Source organism: Colletotrichum tamarilloi (assembly GCF_030869305.1).
Source record: "Colletotrichum tamarilloi strain Tom-12 chromosome Unknown Scaffold_21.1, whole genome shotgun sequence".
Classification (NCBI taxonomy): Eukaryota; Fungi; Ascomycota; class Sordariomycetes; order Glomerellales; family Glomerellaceae; genus Colletotrichum; species Colletotrichum tamarilloi.
This window is the reverse complement of record NW_026849404.1, coordinates 61947-82936: the sequence shown is the minus strand read 5'-3', so window position 1 is coordinate 82936 and position 20990 is coordinate 61947. Positions and strand designations below refer to the sequence as shown.

At 51.4% G+C, this 20990-nt stretch overlaps 7 protein-coding genes across 7 annotated transcripts; 5 read left to right on the top strand and 2 right to left on the bottom strand.

The window, feature by feature from the left end:
• Positions 1–1279: 1279 nt before the first annotated feature.
• On the top strand, positions 1280–2899 carry CTAM01_07018 (isoeugenol monooxygenase; the record flags this gene model as incomplete). The annotated part of the gene is made up of 1 exon (XM_060523043.1): positions 1280–2899. The coding sequence occupies one exon, from the start codon at positions 1280–1282 to the stop codon at positions 2897–2899; it is 1620 nt and encodes a 539-aa protein (XP_060382174.1).
• Positions 2900–3105: 206 nt separating this feature from the next.
• On the bottom strand, positions 3106–6105 carry CTAM01_07017 (oligopeptide transporter 8; the record flags this gene model as incomplete). The annotated part of the gene is made up of 12 exons (XM_060523042.1): positions 3106–3165; positions 3223–3562; positions 3619–3713; positions 3766–4107; positions 4164–4356; positions 4416–5046; positions 5111–5217; positions 5272–5499; positions 5559–5597; positions 5653–5686; positions 5741–5824; positions 5889–6105. 12 exons carry the CDS (start codon positions 6103–6105, stop codon positions 3106–3108), a joined length of 2370 nt encoding a protein of 789 aa, XP_060382173.1.
• A 1636-nt stretch (positions 6106–7741) lies between these two features.
• On the top strand, positions 7742–8059 carry CTAM01_07016 (uncharacterized protein; the record flags this gene model as incomplete). Its single annotated transcript, XM_060523041.1, has 1 exon — positions 7742–8059. One exon carries the CDS (start codon positions 7742–7744, stop codon positions 8057–8059), a length of 318 nt encoding a protein of 105 aa, XP_060382172.1.
• Positions 8060–8992: 933 nt separating this feature from the next.
• CTAM01_07015 (phosphoglycerate mutase) lies at positions 8993–11129 on the top strand (the record flags this gene model as incomplete). Its single annotated transcript, XM_060523040.1, has 5 exons — positions 8993–9204; positions 9263–9378; positions 9452–9484; positions 9861–10134; positions 10259–11129. The coding sequence occupies 5 exons, from the start codon at positions 8993–8995 to the stop codon at positions 11127–11129; spliced, it is 1506 nt and encodes a 501-aa protein (XP_060382171.1).
• Positions 11130–11197: 68 nt separating this feature from the next.
• CTAM01_07014 (uncharacterized protein) lies at positions 11198–11356 on the top strand (the record flags this gene model as incomplete). The annotated part of the gene is made up of 1 exon (XM_060523039.1): positions 11198–11356. The coding sequence occupies one exon, from the start codon at positions 11198–11200 to the stop codon at positions 11354–11356; it is 159 nt and encodes a 52-aa protein (XP_060382170.1).
• Positions 11357–12125: 769 nt separating this feature from the next.
• On the bottom strand, positions 12126–14504 carry CTAM01_07013 (ERCC4 domain-containing protein; the record flags this gene model as incomplete). Its single annotated transcript, XM_060523038.1, has 1 exon — positions 12126–14504. The coding sequence occupies one exon, from the start codon at positions 14502–14504 to the stop codon at positions 12126–12128; it is 2379 nt and encodes a 792-aa protein (XP_060382169.1).
• A 3440-nt stretch (positions 14505–17944) lies between these two features.
• On the top strand, positions 17945–18916 carry CTAM01_07012 (uncharacterized protein; the record flags this gene model as incomplete). The annotated part of the gene is made up of 1 exon (XM_060523037.1): positions 17945–18916. The coding sequence occupies one exon, from the start codon at positions 17945–17947 to the stop codon at positions 18914–18916; it is 972 nt and encodes a 323-aa protein (XP_060382168.1).
• Between the last annotated feature and the right edge of the window lie 2074 nt (positions 18917–20990).

The window sequence follows — 20990 nt, the reverse complement described above, 5'->3', positions numbered from 1 at the left end:
CAGCCTATGGTGTCGTTTCTAGAACCAGAAAGTGACTGACGGTGTTGTTGGTGTCAAAGACGTTTATTTCATTCGATACCCCGAACCCTAGCGATTTTTTGGCAGCATCTTCTGAAGTGGCTATCAATTTAGAGCCGCCTGCGTTCCGATAATTTGCTTGAAGCGGATTGATCTGCAACTGCCGTCCGGGCCTGACTGCCGGACTGAGAAATCCAGGCATGATGTGGAAGTGGCCCCGGAGAGACTGTTTGGTTGTCTAAGGTCTCACTTAGCACAGAGCAACTAGCTCTTAGTCGACACGAAAATGACGATCGGGACGCTATAGAGGACGAAAAACATTGAAGACGATAATGGGCTGCTCCGGGCGAAAGGAGATTGAGACATCATGGGAGGCAATTTTGCTCCGGGAACTCGCACGCTGTTCATGATCCTACGGGCCGGGACACTGCCCCGCGTCCGTCTCGGGATCGCATTGCTAGAAGATGACCACTCGACATGTCGTTGCACAGACCCAGTAAACTCGGCACTATGCCGATGCAGGTCTATGGCCGCCACATACCCGAGGTAGCGCTAATGAAACCCAAGTAGAGTCCAAGTGGTATCCGTAGGCAGCAGAAGAACTGCTCCTGGGAGGCTCCTGAGCGGCTCTTCTGATCAATCAGCCAATGTGAAGAGATGCAATACTAACGACCAATCCCAAGTGATGTAAAGGCAATGTCAGCTCCAGTAGATGGGTCTATGTCAGTCTGGTGTCACATGAGGTTTCAAGCCGGATGGATCTATGGCTTCGGACGACCGGCGGACGAGATAACAGATCTCAAGGATGGGAATCATCCTTGACGGGTTGAGATGACGGATAGGAATTACATCCGTGATTGATAATTTTAGGACTAGATTTCCAGCACATCCCTGGGGAGGTGCCCGATGGAGGTCATCGACAGCTCACCGAGGCCCCATTTTGGCGCTTAGAAGCAGAGGCGGCCGCCCTTGATGCGGGGAATTCTGGGGAAATAGTGTGAATGACCCGCGGGCCGGCCGCAAGGGTCTGGGCCGGTGAACTCTATTCTGACTTGGCAAGGGGTGAGGTTTCGGTAGTTACATTTTGCCCATTATTGAGGTCAATGGCCATCGTTCTGTTATTGCCTTATGAAATGTATCGTCTGATCATTCTTAGTATAAGATATAGCTGGAAGATGCCGTTTACAAATGCATTTAACACTACTATCCTCGTCAGCAAACAAGACTTCACACAACATTGCCCCCTCAACTACAGAAAGCAATGGCTCCTGGTCGAACAGACGACGAAGCGGCTGAGGTCGCCACCTCATCCAAGACACATGCAATTTCGAATTATGGTCTGACTACGAAGTGGCCGGAGGCCTACGATCTCGCTGGATCCAATCTGCCATGCCGTCTTGAAGGTGAAATTGGCGACTTAGTAGTCCTGGGAGAAATCCCAAAGGAGATCGACGGCACCTTCTACCGAGTCATGACAGACCCCTTCGTGCCGCCCCATCCCAACAATGTTCCCCTAGACGGCGACGGCAACATCTCAGCATTCCGTATCAAAGATGGGAGAGTCGATATGAAGATGCGCTACGTCGAAACCGAGCGTTACAAGCTCGAGCGCAAGGCCAACAAGGCCTTATTTGGTCTCTATCGCAACCCATTCACCCATCACCCCTGCGTTCGTGCCGCAGTGGATTCCACCGCCAACACCAACGTCGTGTTATGGGCCGATCATTTTCTCGCCCTGAAAGAAGGAGGACTGCCCTATTCAGTTGACCCACAGACCTTGGAAACCATCAAATACGACCCTTTTGGACAAATCAAAGCAAAGACATTTACAGCTCACCCCAAGATCGATCCCTACACGAATGAGCTAGTCGTATTCGGATATGAGGCCAGAGGTCTTGCGTCGCTGGACATTGTCATTTACGCACTGGACAGCAACGGCGTGAAGCACGACGAGCAATGGATTAAGTCACCGTGGTGCGCACCAATCCACGACTGTGCCATCACGCCAAACTGGATCATCCTGGCACTTTGGCCATTCGAAGCTAGCGTGGATCGCATGAAGAAGGGAGGGCACCACTGGGCCTGGGACTATGATCTTCCTGCTACCTTCATCGTAGCCCCCCGTCGAAGTTCGACCAAGCTTCCGCCTGGCTGGCAGCCGGGCGAGAGTCGGGTGTACTCGTGGAAGAACTGCATGCTCATTCACACGGGCGGTGCGTGGGAGAGCGAGGACGGGGAGACGCTGTTCATGGAGACGACTCGTGTGCACGACAATGGCTTTCCATTCTTCCCTACGAACGAAGGAGTTTATCCGGCCCCTAATCCCAAGTCTGATTACGTTCGTTGGACTTTTGATCTCTCCCAGCCCACGAATAGCACGGTTCCAGATCCGGAGATTATTCTCGACATGCCTGCAGAGTTCCCTCGGCTTGATGAGCGTTTCCTGTCGAAGTCATATAACTACGTCTGGATCAATGTCTACATTCACGAAGACCAGAGCGGTGATGGCCATACTATTGTCGAAGGACTGAACGGTCTGGCGATGCACAATTCAAAGACGAAAGAAACCAAGTGCTTCAACGCCGGGCCTGAGTCGTTCTGTCAGGAGCCGATCTTCATACCACGAAGCGATGATGCGCCGGAGGGAGACGGATGGGTCATGACCATGGTTGAGCGCAGAGGTGCCAACAGAAACGAGATTGTGGTGCTGGATACGAAGGATTTCGAAAATCCCATCGCTGTCATTCAGTTGCCCTTCCATGTCAAGGCACAGGTCCACGGAAATTGGGTCGATCAGCGCCGGTTGAAGGCGTGGCAAAAGCTGGCGAGGGATGCGGTGCCTGAGCCCATTAGTGGGCAAGGAGCACTGGAGCCATTGTGAATCTAGCCATCATTCCTATAGTTACCCCAAGTCTTCTCTTGAAGGTTGAGCTACAATGATGCTGTGATGCTTGTCTTGGAAGTTTTGAGATGCATGAAGCTACACCGATGGCTATTCTAGATGCCTTTAGGAGCTGCCATCGAGACTTGACCAATAATTCCATTCTTAGTCCTTAGACTAACTCAGTCAGACTCCAGATGAGGAGTCTAGCCAGTACCGCAGTAATCAGCGTACTGCTTGGAACTGGATTCCGGGTTTCCCCACCACTGCAATGTTGTTAGAGGAAACTATAGACTTAATCTCAATCTATTGACAATACTCACCGTGGGAAATGGCACCTCTTTCCCTGATCCACCCGCAACGGCAAAGGTCAAGATGAACATCATGACCTTGGCGCCTGCATCGAGACCACCGCCGACGATGTAGTTGTATTTGCCGAACCAGGCAGGATGACGCAAACGCATGTACCATTGAGACCACAAGCCAACCACGACCTGAGACCAGATGACAGAAGTAGTTCCAGATGTCGTCTCTGAGGCATTGTGGAATATGACAGGGGTGACGAACTTGCTTACTTCCCAGCCATAGATAGTCTTGTACTTCTTGGATACAAGCCACAAGGCAACGGGGATAGCAGCCCCGACGACGATGGAGAGAGGAATCCTGAAAGCAGCTGTGAGAAGATGTCAAAGCACCGAGAGTTTCTTTGAGATATTCACCAGCCATAACCATCTTTGCCGAATCCATAGACATACTTGGCGAGAGACCAGGTGACTGCAGTCGTGTTAAGAGACTGAATCTTGCGTCCGCTCCACTAGTTTTGGGTTAGATCTGAGGACCAGAGTTTGAGGTCAAGACCAACTTACAACTTGGGTGCCGATAGGGTCAAGGAGGATTTCTCGGCGATTTTCTACAATTGTGTCCATTATAACGTAGTTCAGAGCTGTCCCAAATAGACTTCCCCAAGTTTGCAGGATGAACATGGTTCTCCACGGGATCTTGAGATATTGGGCCATCTTGAGGTCAGTTGACAAGAATACAGAGAGGACAGTAACCTCGTGACTGAACATCGAGAAGTATAAATTGGCGACAGGTTTTCCGGGTTGAAGTACGCCGCACAGCATCTTGGAAAGGTTGTTCGTGGCGACGCTAGTGCCCAGTAGGCCGTATAAGCATAGCGAAAATGGCGCGACAATGCATCCGAGAAGCTACGAGAACGATAAGAGTCATAATAAAATTAGTGGGAAAGGCGAAGTAGACTTACAATGGCGCAAACATACGCCCAGGCATCAAGCGTGGTGTGGCCCTTGATGACGGCACCAAGGCCAGTGAAGAAGCCGACGAGAAGGATGACAATGTACCACCAGATCGGTACGTCTTTGTAATTTTCTTGCATAATCTTGTAGTGAATATCTGTCTCTTCCTTCTTCCAGGCTTGTTTCAAAGACCGCTTAATGCTGCTGAAGTCAGAAAGGGAGCGATACAAAACTGATTGGTTTATGGACAGTGGACTTACAGTGGCCCGTAAAACAGAGCGATATGGGTCAGTAGCGCTCCTATGGCAGCCATCGCGGCCATGTTCGCCCAGACGTTGGACGCCGTCAACCGAGGGAGCCCATGTACCTCCAACGCCTCAGTATCGAGGATCGCGTTTTGCCCAAACACAGCCGTCTGGTTGTAGACCTTGCCAGTCTTCCCGTCAAACATGGCCGTGGACATGAAAGGGAACTTCTTGGCACCCCATGCTCCACCGTAGTAGAGACTGAAGCACATGATGTAAGAGAGCACGATGCCCACCCAAGAGTTGGCTTGTTGTAGGAGCGGCAGGGACATGTATCGCGACGTGATGTACTGCCAGTCCAGGGAGAAGTTGAAGATTCCCTGGCCCTCGTTGGAGTTGATGCCGCCAAAGATGGTCATTAGGACCTTCCGAGTTGGTGGTGCGGCCTTCATAGAGGCGAGACATGGGATGGAGATGCCGTTCAGCCAGGGCCAGACGTAGGATACTATGGGCTCCCATATAAACATGCCAATGGAGGTGAAGCCAAACACTCGGAGCCTGTCTTTGTTGTTGCCTTCGGGCTCGCGGTGGAGAGTCTGATAGATGGAGATCATGGGGAGGCATTGCCACCAGACCATCTCACTCGCTGTCTTGGGTCAGAACAGATCCTCATCTCTGATAATTGGCAAGGGTCCCAAAATATGACTGACGATGAACGATGATGGATCTCAGGATGCCAACGAGACCATATCCGAAGATTGATGCCGAGAAAACTGTCAGAATTGCAGTAGCAGGGTCGGTGCTGCGGTTGTAGAACCTAGTTGTTGTTGAGAAGCGAGCTTTCACGTTGAAGGATAGATTCCAAACTTACAGCCGTTCTGCACCAAACACCTGTACGATTGCAGCGCCATTTCCGCTCGATGTGGAAAGGATCGATGCGACGGCATGTTCCTTTAACCCAAAATGGCCTGGGTTAATAAAGTGAACAACTGGTCCAAGCCATTTCGCTTGCGATGGGAGATACTTTTCCACATGCTGCCGTCGAGGAAGCACAACTGACCAAGCAACTCCGATCACATATGCCAACAAGCACAGGAACCTGACACGACTCGTCAGCATGATGCCTTGGGCCTGGTTGAAGTGGGTTATGTAGCTTACACCGAGGCAAATGAAACATCGACAGGCTTATAAAAGTAACTGTGCGTGGTTGCGTCAGTACGAGACATCAGAAAACGACATGGATTCTTGTTACATTTGATTGATGCAGGCCGCAAGGGCTGTAAGGCCTGTGTAAAGTTAGCTCGCCGAAGCTTCAGTCATTGTACCGAGAATCATAATACCAGAGCCAATGATGAACGATCGAAAGGTACAAGACGCATCTCCATCGTCTTGGGTACTAACGACGTATCTTGCTACATCGTTGCCTTCGCGAATCAGCTGGTGTTCAGAACCATGCGCTTCAGTCAAAAGCTACATGACTTTACATACCATCCCTAATAACGACACCACCATTGACGAGCTTTCTCTCGTCGTCTGACTCATTCCGCTCAGGATCCGTCGTCTTCAGGCCGTCGTCTGACTCCAGAATCAGACGTACATCATTCGAAGCGTCGGCTGCTGGCGAAGGGGCACCTGCATCCAACGCAGTGGCAGTGATAACCGTGTTATCTTTGTAACCCTTCGTGCTCTTCCCAAAGCCTGCCATTTTGACGGAAGCGGGGTATGTCCTCGAGAAAGGCAGGTTCCGTGGAGGTTCTCACACCGCATAGGCTTCTCTCAGTTCCTTATATCACCCATGCAAGGTTACTTGAATGTACGCTCCTCAGGCCCGCAAATCCTCTCTCATCACGTCAACGGGGCTATCTTCTTAATTCCGGCAAAAGCCCACTGACTTAACGCAGCCAAGCATTCGGTATCGGTCAAGGTAAAGCCATGGTCCGCTCGCCGTCCCAAAATCGCGGTACCTCGTTGTGATCGTCCGAGTGCGGACGTTGATTTTACGCAATGTCGGACTGCCGCCGACACATGGGGTGAACTACCGGCGGCTAAATTGGATGCCGCACCCAAAAGTATTTTCGGTTATGGAATGACGCGAGATCCGCCTGGCCAGTCGCCATCGTACCTTGCCCCACACAGCCCGGTTCGGCTCCGACTTGTCGGGGTGGCCCTGTGTTCAGAAAGATGCCAAGGAGTTGTCAAAGTGTTTCCTGAGTAATGCACGGATATTCAATAGACCTCAAACTTGACTTACGTGAACGTTCTTTGGCGCGTCTGGTGACTATCTTCAGCCGAAAGCACGTATGATCATTCAGATCCGGGACGTTGCCGATTACCGGCAGTGTTTTGAGATGGATCTTCCTGCTTCGGTGCTCCAGGAACAGACAGGTAATGTTCTCAAGTCCTTCTTACGGACAAGAGGCCAGCGTCGGTCTTCACTGCAACGATGGCGTTTCTTTCGGGAACAGTGCCATGGCAGATCTATGCTCCTTAGGCGACGGCAACCTTGGACGTCTTGTTTGTGTTGTTTTTAGGGGATTATAGAATGAAGTAGGTAAAACGCCGCTTTCTTCAATGTCGTTGCCAAGACGCTTGAGGCTCTTTTGCGGCTTGGAGGGAGGTTGGTTAGTGTCAAACTGCTTGGTCATCTGTTTGTTCGTAAGAAGTCTAAGATCTACCGCATGATCGGAACTTCAATGCCATCAGAAATACCGCATTGCCCATTGCAATATCCAACTTGGCCGTTCAAGGTTACACATACCTTTGCATAAGGTATGGGACGTGAAACCGATGTGCCATAGAGGGGTGATACATTTTCTCCTCTTTCATCGGGCAAGGGGTCGCAAGAGTGATTCACGAACATATGGCAAACCAGTTATATGCAGGTGAAAATCCGTCGCCAGAAGACATCCGAACCATAGCCAGTTTCGTGACAAGCATCTACCCCTTATGCAGTGCTTGATTCTGAGATTTCTAGCAACATACTTAGGTTGGTGTGAGAGGGTCCTGCTAGAGTGAGAACGTTACTGTTACTTATCATTTTGCGTAAGAGCACTTGGGATGGTGGCCCTTTGATTGTCAATCAACAGTATGTTCAGAGTTTGACGTTTAGGATGCACTCATCAGGCATTTTCCCCGTATCATCAAAGAACGTCATAGGTGTTCGGATTCCCTTGCGGGATACAACATGATTTCAATCCTACCTTCGGGACTTATCTTCAGAACAATGTTTACTGCAAACCACCTCCAGTCCTTGCCGACAGTTTCTCCTGCCTATCCAAATTCTTGTCCTTAATTTTTCCTCTCACATAATCCGCTCACTGGTACCTGCCTTGATCGCTGCCATGATTTTCCCCTCCATCTTCCTCGCCATATTCGTGATGACCTGCGAAACCATCGCAGCACCATACAAGTCCTCTACGGTGCTCGACACCATCCAAAGCAGGATAGAGAAGAAGATACCAGCAAACTCCAAGGCTTCTTGCTCAGATGTTCGCTTCTTCGGCCCGAGAGTCCTCGTAGAAGAGGGTAGCAAGAAGAAGGATTCAACCCCCTATCTCGTGGCTAAGTGTGACGACGGCAAGGGAGGCCAAATGTGCTCCTGGATGCCCCTGGCCGCCTGTTTCGCAAACGCCCACGGCGAAAATGTTTACCGGAGATAGTGAAAAGTTTTCAATGTTTTCTTGTTGAACTTGTTTGCTTGGCACGGTGGTTCGTTCGACTAACTTTTCTCGAAGCGGCGCATTCTTCAAGTCTTGCGTGGATTGCAAGTATGAGAACATTGGCGCAAACATGAAATGCGAATGCCAGGGTCCCAAAGGCTCGGTACAGGCCAGCATGAACTTGAGTAAGTTCCCATCCCTGTCTTGTCTACCGTTTGTGAAGTCTGGAGCATTCGCTCAACTACTGGGAAAACAGACGAGTGGATGGACAATAGGGGAGGACAGCTAGGGTGTCACAGATTTGGAGGGAACGTAATTGATTGTACTGTGCATGAGATGATGGCAACCCGCTTCCATACAACTCCCGATGTCATTCCAGATGAGCCGGAATGGGCTTTCAAGGGCGGCTTGTGAGAAAGCATGGCTAAACCTTTGTTGGGGCCAGTTATCGAGCTTGGGTATACTAGCAAACAGGTCGTTCTTTCATGAATTTGTCATGAAAGGGAGCATGTACGACGTATCTGGAGTATCATGTTATGGCAGCTGTTGTCTTGGAAGCCCTCGTGGTTCTGAGGGTGGTAGTATTCACCCAAATACCATCCAATCGTCATGTCGACCTCGTGGCCAACAACCTCGAGGCGGCCAACCAGATCAATATCACACAGGCCAATCGAGTGGATTGAACCGAAGCTTAGAAGGCCATGCCTGTGATCTGCTGGGCCCATTCACCACGTCGGAGCCTTACCGAGACTCTAATACATAACAGCTGCTACCTCCGTCATTGACTCGGCTTTTTGCCTGATTTAAGTAGAGGCCAGAGCTGACCTACGATAATGCACTTTCACCCTAGCTGTGTATTTCGTTCTGACAGGCAAGAGAATCAACACCACGATGAAGTGCTTCGTAGTACTCCTCGCTGCCAGAACGTTGGCAATGACAGCCCCAGCCGACCTCGAAAAGTCGAAGAATGACGACAACTTCCTCCACAACTGCGATTTCGTCAACTTCGGTCTCGGCGGCAATGACCAGAACCCTTGGATCCACTACTCGTGCCCCTTGAACAAACCACCCTACATGCAATGTTCCCGTCTGGAACTCAACGACTGCATCATCAACGATCACGGAGTCCTGCGTGGACAAGAAAAGTAAGATCCAGAGGGAAATCGTGGCATAAGACCCTTGACGCTAATCACGGTGCCATAGGGGAGGGTTCGCAAAAAGCTGCAAGGACTGCGTCTACCTTCACGAGATTGGCAACCTCGTCTGCCAGTGCGCATTTGGAAACCCAACCCAGTTCCGCGAGACCCATAGATACCTTGGTGAGTACAGCTATAAGAGCATGGAACCATGTAATGCCATGCCTATGCTCTTTCTGCTAACGCATGAAAATAGACCAGGATGTGTGGCTCTCTGGCAGTAAGCTAGGTTGCTTCGGAATGAAGTCTAGTAGCAAATGTTGAGTGGTGTTAGGTAGTCCGAGACACACGACCTTTGTGCTGATTCAGGAGAAACCATGCAAGGCTGGGGAGACTTATACTTCATGGTCGTTGTTTGCGGTGAGCTTCGCACGTAGAAAGTGGTGAGTTCTCGGAGATTACCATCCGGAAGCCAATTAGAATGTGCTGTCCGTAGAATATGGTAGCCTTCAATGGAACATCGAAGAGTTAAATCGCTAAATCGGAACGGAAAGCAGACAGGCGGGTCACTTGAATGAAAATCCACTTTAACTTCAGGACTTTGACGCGCCGACGCGTTGACGAGATTCCAAGAAGACTGACCAGGGCATCGAAATTCTACTAAGCGAGCCGAGGGGTCGTCATGCACTTAAACGAGGGCTGCGAGGGCTCCACACAATGCGGCTACAAAAATCTGATCGCGCCTCTTTCTCTCCCTCAATCTTCCACTTTCATCCTCACGCTTTCTCCTTTCCTGCCTACTGCGGCACCTCAAAAGCAACCCCCCGAGCACATATCGAGAAAGGCGCTGTTTGGTCCGCTTGAAAAAGCAGCCATGGGCGCGGTTCATCTCTACCTCATTCGCCACGGCGAATCCGTCGATAATGTCGCGAACCTCTAGTACGCATTTCCCACACCGACACAATACCGCTTTTTGTGAGCCTGCCGGATTCTAGTCTGGGTCGCAGCTTTCTTTTTCGTCTCTTAGCGAAAAGTCAAACTTGTCACCCATTCTAACTAGCAGCGCGCTCTTTGTGGGCGTGGCGCGTGTTTGCAGTGCTGGGTCTCGCGACGCACCTTTGACGAACCATGGCGTCTTGCAAGCCAAGCGCCTGGGTGAACATCTCGCGACGCGAACCGCTGCGGCCTCGGCCCCCATCACGCATGTCTTTTCGTCGAATCTTCAAAGAGCCCACCGCACTGCGATGCTAGCAGCCCACACTGGCGATGCCGATGCCCAGGCATCGTCTAGTACCGACGCTGGGTCCATACCCTCAACGGTTGGGGTGGCCCCGCTGCAGTTAGCAGAGCTGCGGGAGAAACACTTTGGAACAGGCGAGGGTCAGAGGTTCGGCGCCCGGTCGTCTAGAGAGAGACACGAAGGCGCCGAAGACCACGACTCGATGCGCGTGCGTGCGGAGCGGTTCGTTGACGAGTACCTCGCTCCCCTCTTCGCTTGCGTCGAAGGAGAGCGAGATGAAGAGCAACAGGGTGCCAGCAACGGTACGGAGAGCATCATCATTGTTGCCCATGGCATCATCCTGGGCGTGCTGGCGAGGGTTCTCCTTGCCGCTGGCAACTTTGGATCTTTGGCAACCGGCACGTCGGACCAGCAACAGCGGTTCTCGTGGAGCAACACCGGTTATCTCTTGTTTCACATCAAGTCGATGCCGGCAGTTGATGCGAAAGAGTCTGCTGGTCTGCGAAGCGGTACGCAGGAACCCAGATGGCCCCATCTGAAGCTTGAAATTGTGGAAGTCAACTGCACTGAACACCTTCGCGGGTTGAAAAAGACGCGCGGAGGGATTGGCAGCGCAAAATTTGACGAGAAGCAGAAGACGCTCAGCGCGTTCTTCAAACCGACTGCATCCAAACGGAAGCACGAGGACAGTTGAATGGACAGCGTTAGCTACACCATGGGAGTTTTACTCACCCGTCCTATCTTGGTCGGTTAACAAATGGTATGTGTACAATTTTCATTTCGTCACCAACCCCTTTGAGGTGCGCTTTTCATGATGAGGCAAGAAATTCACAGACCTGTACCGAAAGTATACATGTGGAAACAACTTCAGTCCAACCGCTGTCTGACATACAAGCGCTATTCACCTCCATTTGTTCCTGATCACTTTGAGGAGCCTCGGCTAACATTAAAAAGCCTTCACAGAGTACAAGACGCCCAACGCAAAACCCCACACTTGAATCATCAAGAGCCTCTGCACAGAGCAAAATACGCTCAGAGGAAACGAATCCATTTGAACCACGGCACTGCACCTACGAGTCTTGCGCTCGCTATTGTCGGTGGCCCTATGTCTTCTGGAGGCGGGATTCTGGTCTATCAGTCAGGCGCACCGAAGACACAGGGCCGGAATAAACACATGTCAGAAGCCGAACTGTCTACAAGCAAAGCGGGACAAACGTCAGATGCACACTGCCTATAATCAAAGCGTAACATGACCATCGATGAGTGCTGGAGGGTTCGAACCCCTCATCCCGTGGCCAGGGGGGCCGGTACTCATCAGTCACCTCGGCGGCCTTTTCAACAAGGGCTTTGCTTCAGGGTGTAAATATCAAACGCTTTTCACGGGAATTATCACTTGTCTTTGAAGTTTCTGAGATACGTGTTGGGCTGAATATTGATGCCGGTGGCGTGGGAGAGGAAGAGTTTTAAAGTCTAGGTAGGTACTTCATGTCGAAAATGAGTAGAAACAGAAGTAGTCAACGTAAGAAACCACTTTTATGGTCTTCATTATGAATTTGCATTGGGAGTTTGGTTCCATGAAGCCATATCTGCCGAAATAATGGAATCCTACCCCACAACTGTGAATGCCATGGCGATACAATCATCTAGTCATTATTCATACAAAACAAACCACTCCTGTCCTCTTCCTACCCTATACATCCGTACTCCATTCGTCCGTCTCCGTGAAGATCTTGTAAATCCTCTTACTGACAGCCTTCCCAATGGCCCGATCCGAAAAACCGCCATCCTTATTCGTACTCTTGCGGCAGTTCTCCAGACAAAGCGGCCCTCGCTCCTCAAACGCCTTGACCAACTCCCCTACCGTCCCAAACTCGGACACGATGCCGTACGCCACGGGCTGCGTGACGCGCACAATCTCCTGCAGCATCCGCACGTAGGTATCTTTGACGTCCTCGCCCGTGCGGACCTGGCCTGTCTCCATGCAGAAGCCGGCGCCCGCGGCGTTGGTCGCCTCGCGCTGCTTCCGGTACGGCACCGTCGAGATGTGCTGCGTGAAGACTGCGACCCACTGCGCCGTCTCGACGGCCGCGGCGGTGTGATGGATCAGCACGTCGTACATGACCTGCAGCTGGAGCAGGGCGTCTTCGACCGAGTCTTCGTCAATGTACTCCTGCGGCTGCTGATTCTTGCGCCGCCGCGGTTGAGGGGCGGGAGCGGCTGCACTCGTCGAAGCCTGGGCATCTCCTGCTGTTGTAGCATCTTCGCCGCGCACGGCAGATGCGAATTGTCGGTTCCGAATGTTGCGATTCTTTCTCATCCAAGGGTTGAGGCCTTCGATTAGATAGATGAGCTGTTCCTGTGGGAAATGTTGGTTCATCTTGGAGACGTGGGCCTCGAGGTTGTTACCCTCGGGTCCCAGGGCGTATGTGACAAATTCAGACGCAGTGACAATGACAAGCGCGAAGTTGTCTGGTTCAATGCGCATAGGAATCGGCTCCCAGTGCCCGAGCTCGTCGTTGAACCGACTCGCAACTTTTCTCCTCCACTTAACCACGTTGTCCACGGGACTCTCCCAGGTAGAGTGCTGCACGTCGAGGTCTTTTAGCAATGTCTGTATTTGAAGCGTCATGGCCGGGGGCAGGCTAGCCGGGAGATCTGCAATCATTTCGGGGGTTGACACCTTCTTGTCGGTCCTGATCTTGTTGACCTCTGCCAGCGCAGCCGCTCGTTCCTTTTCCTTGGCCTTTTGCTCCTTGACAGCATCTTTCTCTTGCTTCTTGCGTTCCTTTTCTCTTTCTCGTTCCGCAGCTTTCGCTTCTTTCTCTCTCGTCTTTTCTTCCACTGTTTTTGTCGTCGGTGCGCGGCTGGTACTCGATTTCGAGGTGGCTTTCGATGGCGCCTTTGAGGTGGTTCGCGAAGCTGGCTTTTTCGTATACAATCGTGCTTTGAGTTTCGAAACATCAAAATTATCGAGGTCTGGAAACTCTCCGTCCGAGTCGGCATCGAGACCGCGGGCTGCAGGCTCCGGCTCAGAGTCGCTGAGATTAATCACAGCGCTAGCGGCTTTGGTCATGGTCTTTCGCGGTGGAGGAGGAGAGCTCTCAAATGGATCACTTCTGGTCTTTAGCTCGGGCGCAGAGCTCGAGATGGGGTCCCAATGAGCCTTTCGTCTGGGCGGTGAGACGGCCTTCTCTTTCCCCTTGACCGCAGTCCCAGCTAATGTTCTTGTATCTGGTGGTTTCATAGTTTCCGTCGGCGCTCGTCTCGGTGAGCTGGCAAATGGGTCGCCATCGTCATCGTCTAAAGTTATTGCACACGGCTGTGGTATCGTTTTCCGTGCCACAGGTGGCGAACTCGCAAAGGAATCATCGGAGCTTAATTGGTAGTTTATGTGGCCGGTCCCGGTGGCTGTAGCATTCGTCGGGCGCGGGTTCTCGCATGCCGGCGCAGGCTGCGCTGAAGGCGGCAGTGCTGCGAACGGGTCATCGGAGTCAAGCCTATCCACCGCCGTTGAAGCAGCTAGAGCACTTGTCCTCGGTCGAGAGAAGACACCGGGAGAACTTGAGAATTCGATTGGTTCCACAACTGAACGTACTCGTCGCAAACCGTCACCCTGCTTCTCAGGCGGCCGGGTGTTGTGATTAGTGGCGGAATGGGAGCGGTCGAAGGAGGATCTGCGGCTGCGACGAGGAGACGAGAGTCGTGGTCTTTTGCGCTCTCGTGGTTCGTTGTTCAACCCATTTTCAATTGGTAGGCTGCTTTCGAGATCGATAGTCGTATCAAAGTCGTCCGAGTTGAAGTAAATGGGCGTATTCACATGAACAATTTCCTCTCGTGCACGTTTTGTTGCTGAATTTGTCAATGACGGGGACGTCGCTTTCGGCAGTACGGACGGGACAATCTCTGGTGATTCGGCTGTAAAATCAAACACATCTTCATCGCCGTATGCCAGCGCCGTTGCGACAGCTACAACAGCCGGTGGCGCAGGACGAGATAGTGGGGGTCTTGCGTTCGCAGAAGAGGGCCCCGAGGGGCTGCTGGAGAGAAGGTCGATCACTTCGGCAGGCATGGCTCTTAGCGATTTGAATCGTTCTTGGCCAGCCTGCGACTATGAGGCGTCGTGAATACGGTGGAGGGCACCTAGGGCATGTTGGAGATGCACCATCGACAGCATGAGATCTCGATGTCATCGACACAGATTCACGGCGCAAAGTCGCGTCTCGCCTTGCGCAGGTGGGGCATCGGGGCAATCGGACGGGTCAGCGCCGATGGTCCTAGCGCGAACCAGTCACGAAAGTCACGTGAGAATGACTGCCGTGCTCTGTCAGCGGCATCTTCGCAGCTGCTCCTCAACACCAAATGCCAGATCAGACCCTGGATCATCTGCTTCAGACTCTCCCGCCTCCTAGATCCGCTGAATCGTTCCTCCACATGATCTCTAGCTTTAGTGAGCAATCTCTGTTCAAGAGGACTGTCTAGATTGGGTCTTTGCCCCGAATGCCATCTGATCCCCATCGGATGCAATACCCAGTATCCCACCGGCCCTCTCCCGTTGGCGTCCCCAAGCGACGTGGGATTGGTTATGCTGCATGCATAGAACAAGCTTCCAGTCTTCAGAGTTCTCGAATTCGGTGTCGGTACGGAGTAATTCTGCTACGGAGACTTCCAACATCAGCTACACAGATGCGTATGAGGATTCAACCGCTTCGAGAATGCATGATCCCCCGCGCTGGCAGTGCACCACGTAGCATGCCGCACGATGGCCACTACCATAATCCACGATGAGGAGCGAATCCGACTGCGACTCGACGATCGAAACCTATGCTAGTATCATGCCACAATCCTCAAAAGACATGCGAAGCCGGGCGTACGATTCCTGCCAAGAGGTCCGACCGTCGAGGGGGTAGTGCAGGACGGCGGCCCGACGACTTGACAGGCTGATCGCCTTGCCGCGGGATAGAATGGCTGAGCGATGGGTCACTGGGCTCCTTCTCCCACGTGTCGACGCATGAAACAACGGTTCAATTTCCCCAGTTAGCAGAGCCCCCGGACCGAGCCCTATCTCTACTTGAACAAGCCCCCGTCATGAGGAGAATCGTTCGTGCTCCCGTGTGAGAATAGGGTGCATATTGTGTCCGTTCAGACAGCTATCTCATCACAGGGTGAGATGGGGTTCCCCCATACCCGAGCGAATTGGCGACGATATGGAATCCCACCTACAGAGGTCTAATCGCGCGCACGGCCGGCTAGGATGTCAATAGCCGAACCAAGAACTTGAAGGTTGTAGTTGAGCAGCAGGGGGTTCTGCCGAGACGAGGTGCCAGTCAATGGTAACCCAATCCTCCTTGCTGGTGCAGGATACTTGCGGGTGATGAATCCGCAAAGAGCCAAAAGCGCAGTAGAATATTCAAGATGCATCAGAGCTAGCATCTACGACCCCTCGAGGTTGCAATGCGCCGACTTCGCTTCTTCTTGATGCAGGACTTCGTCCAGTGTTACCATTTCGGCGAATGAATATGTTCCAGAAGTTTCATGATGTGCCTCCTGCAACCCATGTAAGCATTCGCTCAATTCTCGTGTTTGCGATGCAAAGTGCGATAGTGCCATGAACAGGTGGCAACGATCTGAAAACCTATGGCCAATACGCAGCCATGTAGATTTTGTACTGTGGGCTTGACCTGGCCTTGAGGGCTGCGTCGATCATCAGGGGCAATCACAAGGGCAACTCTCTCCAGGCTACTATGGTGCTGAAACCAACGTCAATCTCTTCAAGATTGGCTTCGGCGCTTTGTAACAACGCAGAAGATGCTCAATTTGTACTTGAACGCCGTCAGAGTGTCCCACAAGCAGTTGTAACAAGCTCAGATTAGTAAGTTTTGTGGAAGTAGCGTTTCTTGCACATCCCTCTCACGCTTGAGTTCCCAGACCCGCGCATCGCGCGCTTTTTCGGCGAGGAACAGATCTGAAATCAGTCTGGCTTTAGTTTGGCACGTAATGGCCTCGCTCTTCGAAGTAGACCGATAGTAGTAGAAGCGATTGTTTCTCCAGATGAGACAACGTTGATTCTATCTCAACGAAATACCCGAGTGGGGCTTGCCCACCGGCTTCGGTCCAGGCTCGCTGGAATCGAACAGCTCGGTGCGGCCCCGTTTAATCAGACCTGGAAGCATTTCATTACGGCGCCGAAGTGGATCGTCATCCGGAGCGATTTACGGAGAAGAGATTTGATTCGCGGTACCAACATACCCATCGAGACATGATAAGGCAACACTCCACGAAGATTGGGTTTCTCGCTAGCGCTTATCAACCTACTTGAGTTGCGGTTAGTGATCCGGGTAAGGAGGAAAGTAAGCCATTGAGTTTCGAATAACGGTCAGGTTTAGTTTGGGACGGAAAGCTAGGAGCAATAATTTTGTTGTTGGTCAGCCGCCTCCTTCTCTCTCTTCCATAGTAAACAAGTCTCGCCTCGCTGTCAACTACCATTACAGTCCATGTCGCCTAGTGAGTTGCGCCGTACCAAGGGCTGACCCAGGAACTATTCGGCGAGAGAACAGTACGCATCTGAAAGATTGAGATGATGTCCGATGACCCGTCCATCCACGCGCCCCACACACAGAACCAGCAACCTTTCTCTTATAGCTTTTGTAGTCTATCAGCCCTTCGCCTGGGTATTTAGCCCAAAAATGATCTCAAGTTTGATGTCAAAGTGTAGGTCGCCGACCGCCTTATCACATAAGAATCGGCTGCCGGCCGTCGGATTGGCTTGGCTCTAACACATTAATGGTGCTGTCGATCGTCAAAGCACACCGGGGCGGACGAAAGGGATTTGGGGTAAAATCGCGAACATCAGATGGAGATCACGCCTTACGCCGATGGTTTCTGCCCTCTCTACGCCGTAGACAGCTCTACTCCGGCGAGAGCGAGTCAGGGAAACCGACACCGAGGTCCTCGCATACCCCCTTGTTCTCCGCGTATCTGCGCCTTTGTGCATGCAAACAACATCCAACTCTTGCAGACTTCGGTTGGCTAAACCATGGAGTGTTTCAACGATACCGATTTTCGAAACCTTAACCCGACTCATCGTTGTTAACCCTATTTAAAGACTAGACAAGGGACGAAGCGCGTTCTTTGCTTTATAGGACGGGAGCAACCACACAATTACCATCCAGAGTCCGTCTACGCTCCACCCGGTCACATATACCATTTTGCTGCCCAATGGCTCCGAACTCCACCGGGCCCGAGATTCTTGGCCGCCCATATATGTATTGAGCAAAAGCGTCTCCTACGACAAACACGTTATTGAGAGCATTGTAGAGGAGAGGCTCTCGTCAAACACCATCGACCAAGGAACCCATGAATGGGGAGCAGCGCTCTTTGCATTGCCGACACGATTCGGTCCGCTCCTCGCCCTCCATTTTTTCCCACCAACCCCAAACCGACATATTCGCAAGCGAGCGAACGGAACACATGATCTAGGAGCAAGTTAGCCACGAACTAAACGCACAAACCATGGCAGACAACATCAAAGGCGCCCTGGACCTCACCCGCCAGGAGGCAATGGCCATCGCCGCCCTCGCCACAGCAGGAATCTACAACGCCGTCGAAATCTACGTCCTCATCTTCAGGACCTTCCGCCAGCGCCGCGGCCGCTACTTCTGGAGCATGATCGTCGCCAACACGGGCATCTTTGTTCACGCCATCGTCTCGCTGATCCGCTACCTCAGTCGCGGCGAAACCGTCGTCCCGGGCGCGTTCGCGCTGATGGCTTGGTGCGCCATGGTGACAGGTCAGTCTGTCGTGCTGTGGTCGCGGTTGCACCTCGTCGTGTACAACCGCACGTCGATACGTCTCGTGCTGGCCATGATCGTCGCCAACGGGTGCGCGATACATATTCCCATGGCGGTGCTGTGGGTTCTGTGCTGGGCGACGCCGGCGGGGGAGCAGGGAGGTTGGATTGAGCGGTACGGCGTGTATGAAAAGGTGTCGATTGTGGTGTTTACGCTGCAGGAGACGTTCATCACGGGGATATTTGCGCGGCAAGGGTTTTTCAATCTGAAGCCTCTGTTTGCGTTTAAGACGCGGGCGGCCAAGCTGATATCGTGGTATTTGCTTGGTCTCTTCGTCCTCGTCTTCCTACTGGATGTTGGGCTTATCGTGCTCGAGTACACTAACAACTTTATGTTCCAGACGACAAGCAAGCCCCTGGTCTACAGTATCAAGCTCAAGGTCGAGTTCACGGTACTGAATAAGCTGCTCGCGTTTACCAAGATGAACTCGTGCGATTGCCACCATTTGGATGATACGCCGGGCGGGTACACAAAGGGTCTCATTACGCAGGACACCACAGGCACGACGAAGGGTTTGACGCCGGCACAGAGGGAGATGATGCAGGGTGGAGGGTCGATGGTGTCGCCCGAGCCGGATCGACCGGATCACATATTTGACGGTACGAGGCCGGTGTCCGTTGAGGAGAGGACGTGACGTTTGGCGCGGCCAGTTTTACGGTAGCATTTTGTAATCCCCTGAAAATCTTCCAGAAACCACCTACAGCGAGTTAGATACCCCATTTTGAAGCAATTAGCTATCAGGCTTTACAAAAGCAATCTGCTAAGATTATGAGAACTAGATCTTTTTTCACACATATCCCTCGATCTTCATTGCAGTTCAGTTTACGAGCACCGCCTGTCAATCGATCAGAGTCACACAACGCAGTGCTGCTGGCATGTCGAGGGCTTATGGTTGACAAGGGTCTCTCCTGTTATGACTCGTTTCGAGCGACTCGCCAGACTGCAAATAAGGTTGGCGATTGTGTCATTTGCACCAAAGCTTTCTTGTTTCTGCTGTCACCGAAGCAAACGCCGACCAAGGCACATCCATGGTCCCCTTGAACGCTGAATACCGACATCAGCGTACGAACACAGGCGTGACAGGGTCATTTTTGGGGGTCCTTCTATCGTTCACTTAAATGGTATTGCGAACATATCTTGATTAAGATTCTCAACTTACCATATCGCCACAACCGTCACGAAGATAATGGAACTCTCTCATAGACATGGCATTTGCAATTACAAAACCTAGTGGCAAGTTCGCACTCATCGTCAAATCTTTACCATTTTATTCATGTTCAAGAATTAGTACTGTCATGGCCCAAAACTTCAGAGAACGTACCTATCAATGCAAAGTCAAGTCGGGGGTCTTGGATCAACTAATGAAGCAGGAATGCAAACACCATTGATAAACTAATAATGTCTGGGCATTTGTGAGAGCGTCGCTCTTAGCAGGCTACGAGGACCAATTTAGGTACCGAAACTATTCCTAGCCTCCTTCGAGTCTGGTATCGCGACTTTCCCGCGCGGAGTCTGAGGAATCAGACGACTTCAACAAGTACCGCTTGGAATACCTGGAGAGGAGCTACATTGCCGTTGCCAAATGGATGCCTTCCTTGTATGAATCTTTAGAAGGCTTACGTTTGTGACCTTAATCACTTAATGAAACGCGAATCTTCCTGATTTGGTTAACGCTAAGAAAGACTTGTCAACTTCCTTAGGGATAAGCACGCATGCCAACTTAGGTTTAAGCATTTAAAACAGTCGATCAAAAAGATTCCAATATAAATCTTGGATCAGATCAACTGCAGCATTTTATCTGGCCAGTTGTTACATTCGGCTTCTGAAGGCAGCTGTCAGAGATAAGAGCAGGATAGATACTGATCTCATTATGCTGGCTCGCACAATGATGTGCGCAGGAAGTCACAAAGGGTTTGATACATTTATAAGCAGCAAAAGTAAGTCGACTCGTATCTTGTGGTCATTCGAAAATGACTTGTAATCATACAGAAACTAGGTTACCAAAGTAAGTGAGGCTTGATATTAATTCATATGAGAGTCCTCAAGTCTTACCAAGGGTCATCACAATACTTTCTGCTAAATAACCGATAATTCCATTCTCTACGCCGCCAACTCAAGTAGAATTCCAGGCCTGCTCCTTCACGAGGCCCCCCAGTCTTTATGTGCTATAAGGTAGCATTCACTCGTTGCGACTTGCGACGGGCACTTATCCACACCTGAGGCGACTAGAGTGGATAAACATAGTACAGAAAGGAGCAGCGAGCACCAAGGGTCCAAAGGATGAACATCCCTATCAAGAGCCAATTGTTAGCACACAGCCGGCCTTCATGGCTCCCATTTGCAGGCGGCTGAGTATCACTGCAATGGCTGATTCAAAGCCCAAACGAAACTCTCAAGCTTTCTTAGCTTTCTGCGTGAAAAAATGGTGGCCTTGAATGGTAGAGGGATGGATAGCGAAGTGGAAACTCGATTCACCATGAGAAGGTGATTTCGATACTCATTACCGTTGATACATTATGCTCGCGCAGGTATCATAAAGAAATCCTTTACGGAGCCTTCAAGATATGTTCAAACGTGATGACATGTCGACCCATTCAAAAGTACTTTTGCGCAGATAAGATGTACCGTCAGAATAAGGAGACACTCCAATACCAGGAGCCGTAAGCAGAGTGTCGTTGGAACTACATCCATCATCAGGTCTAGCACAT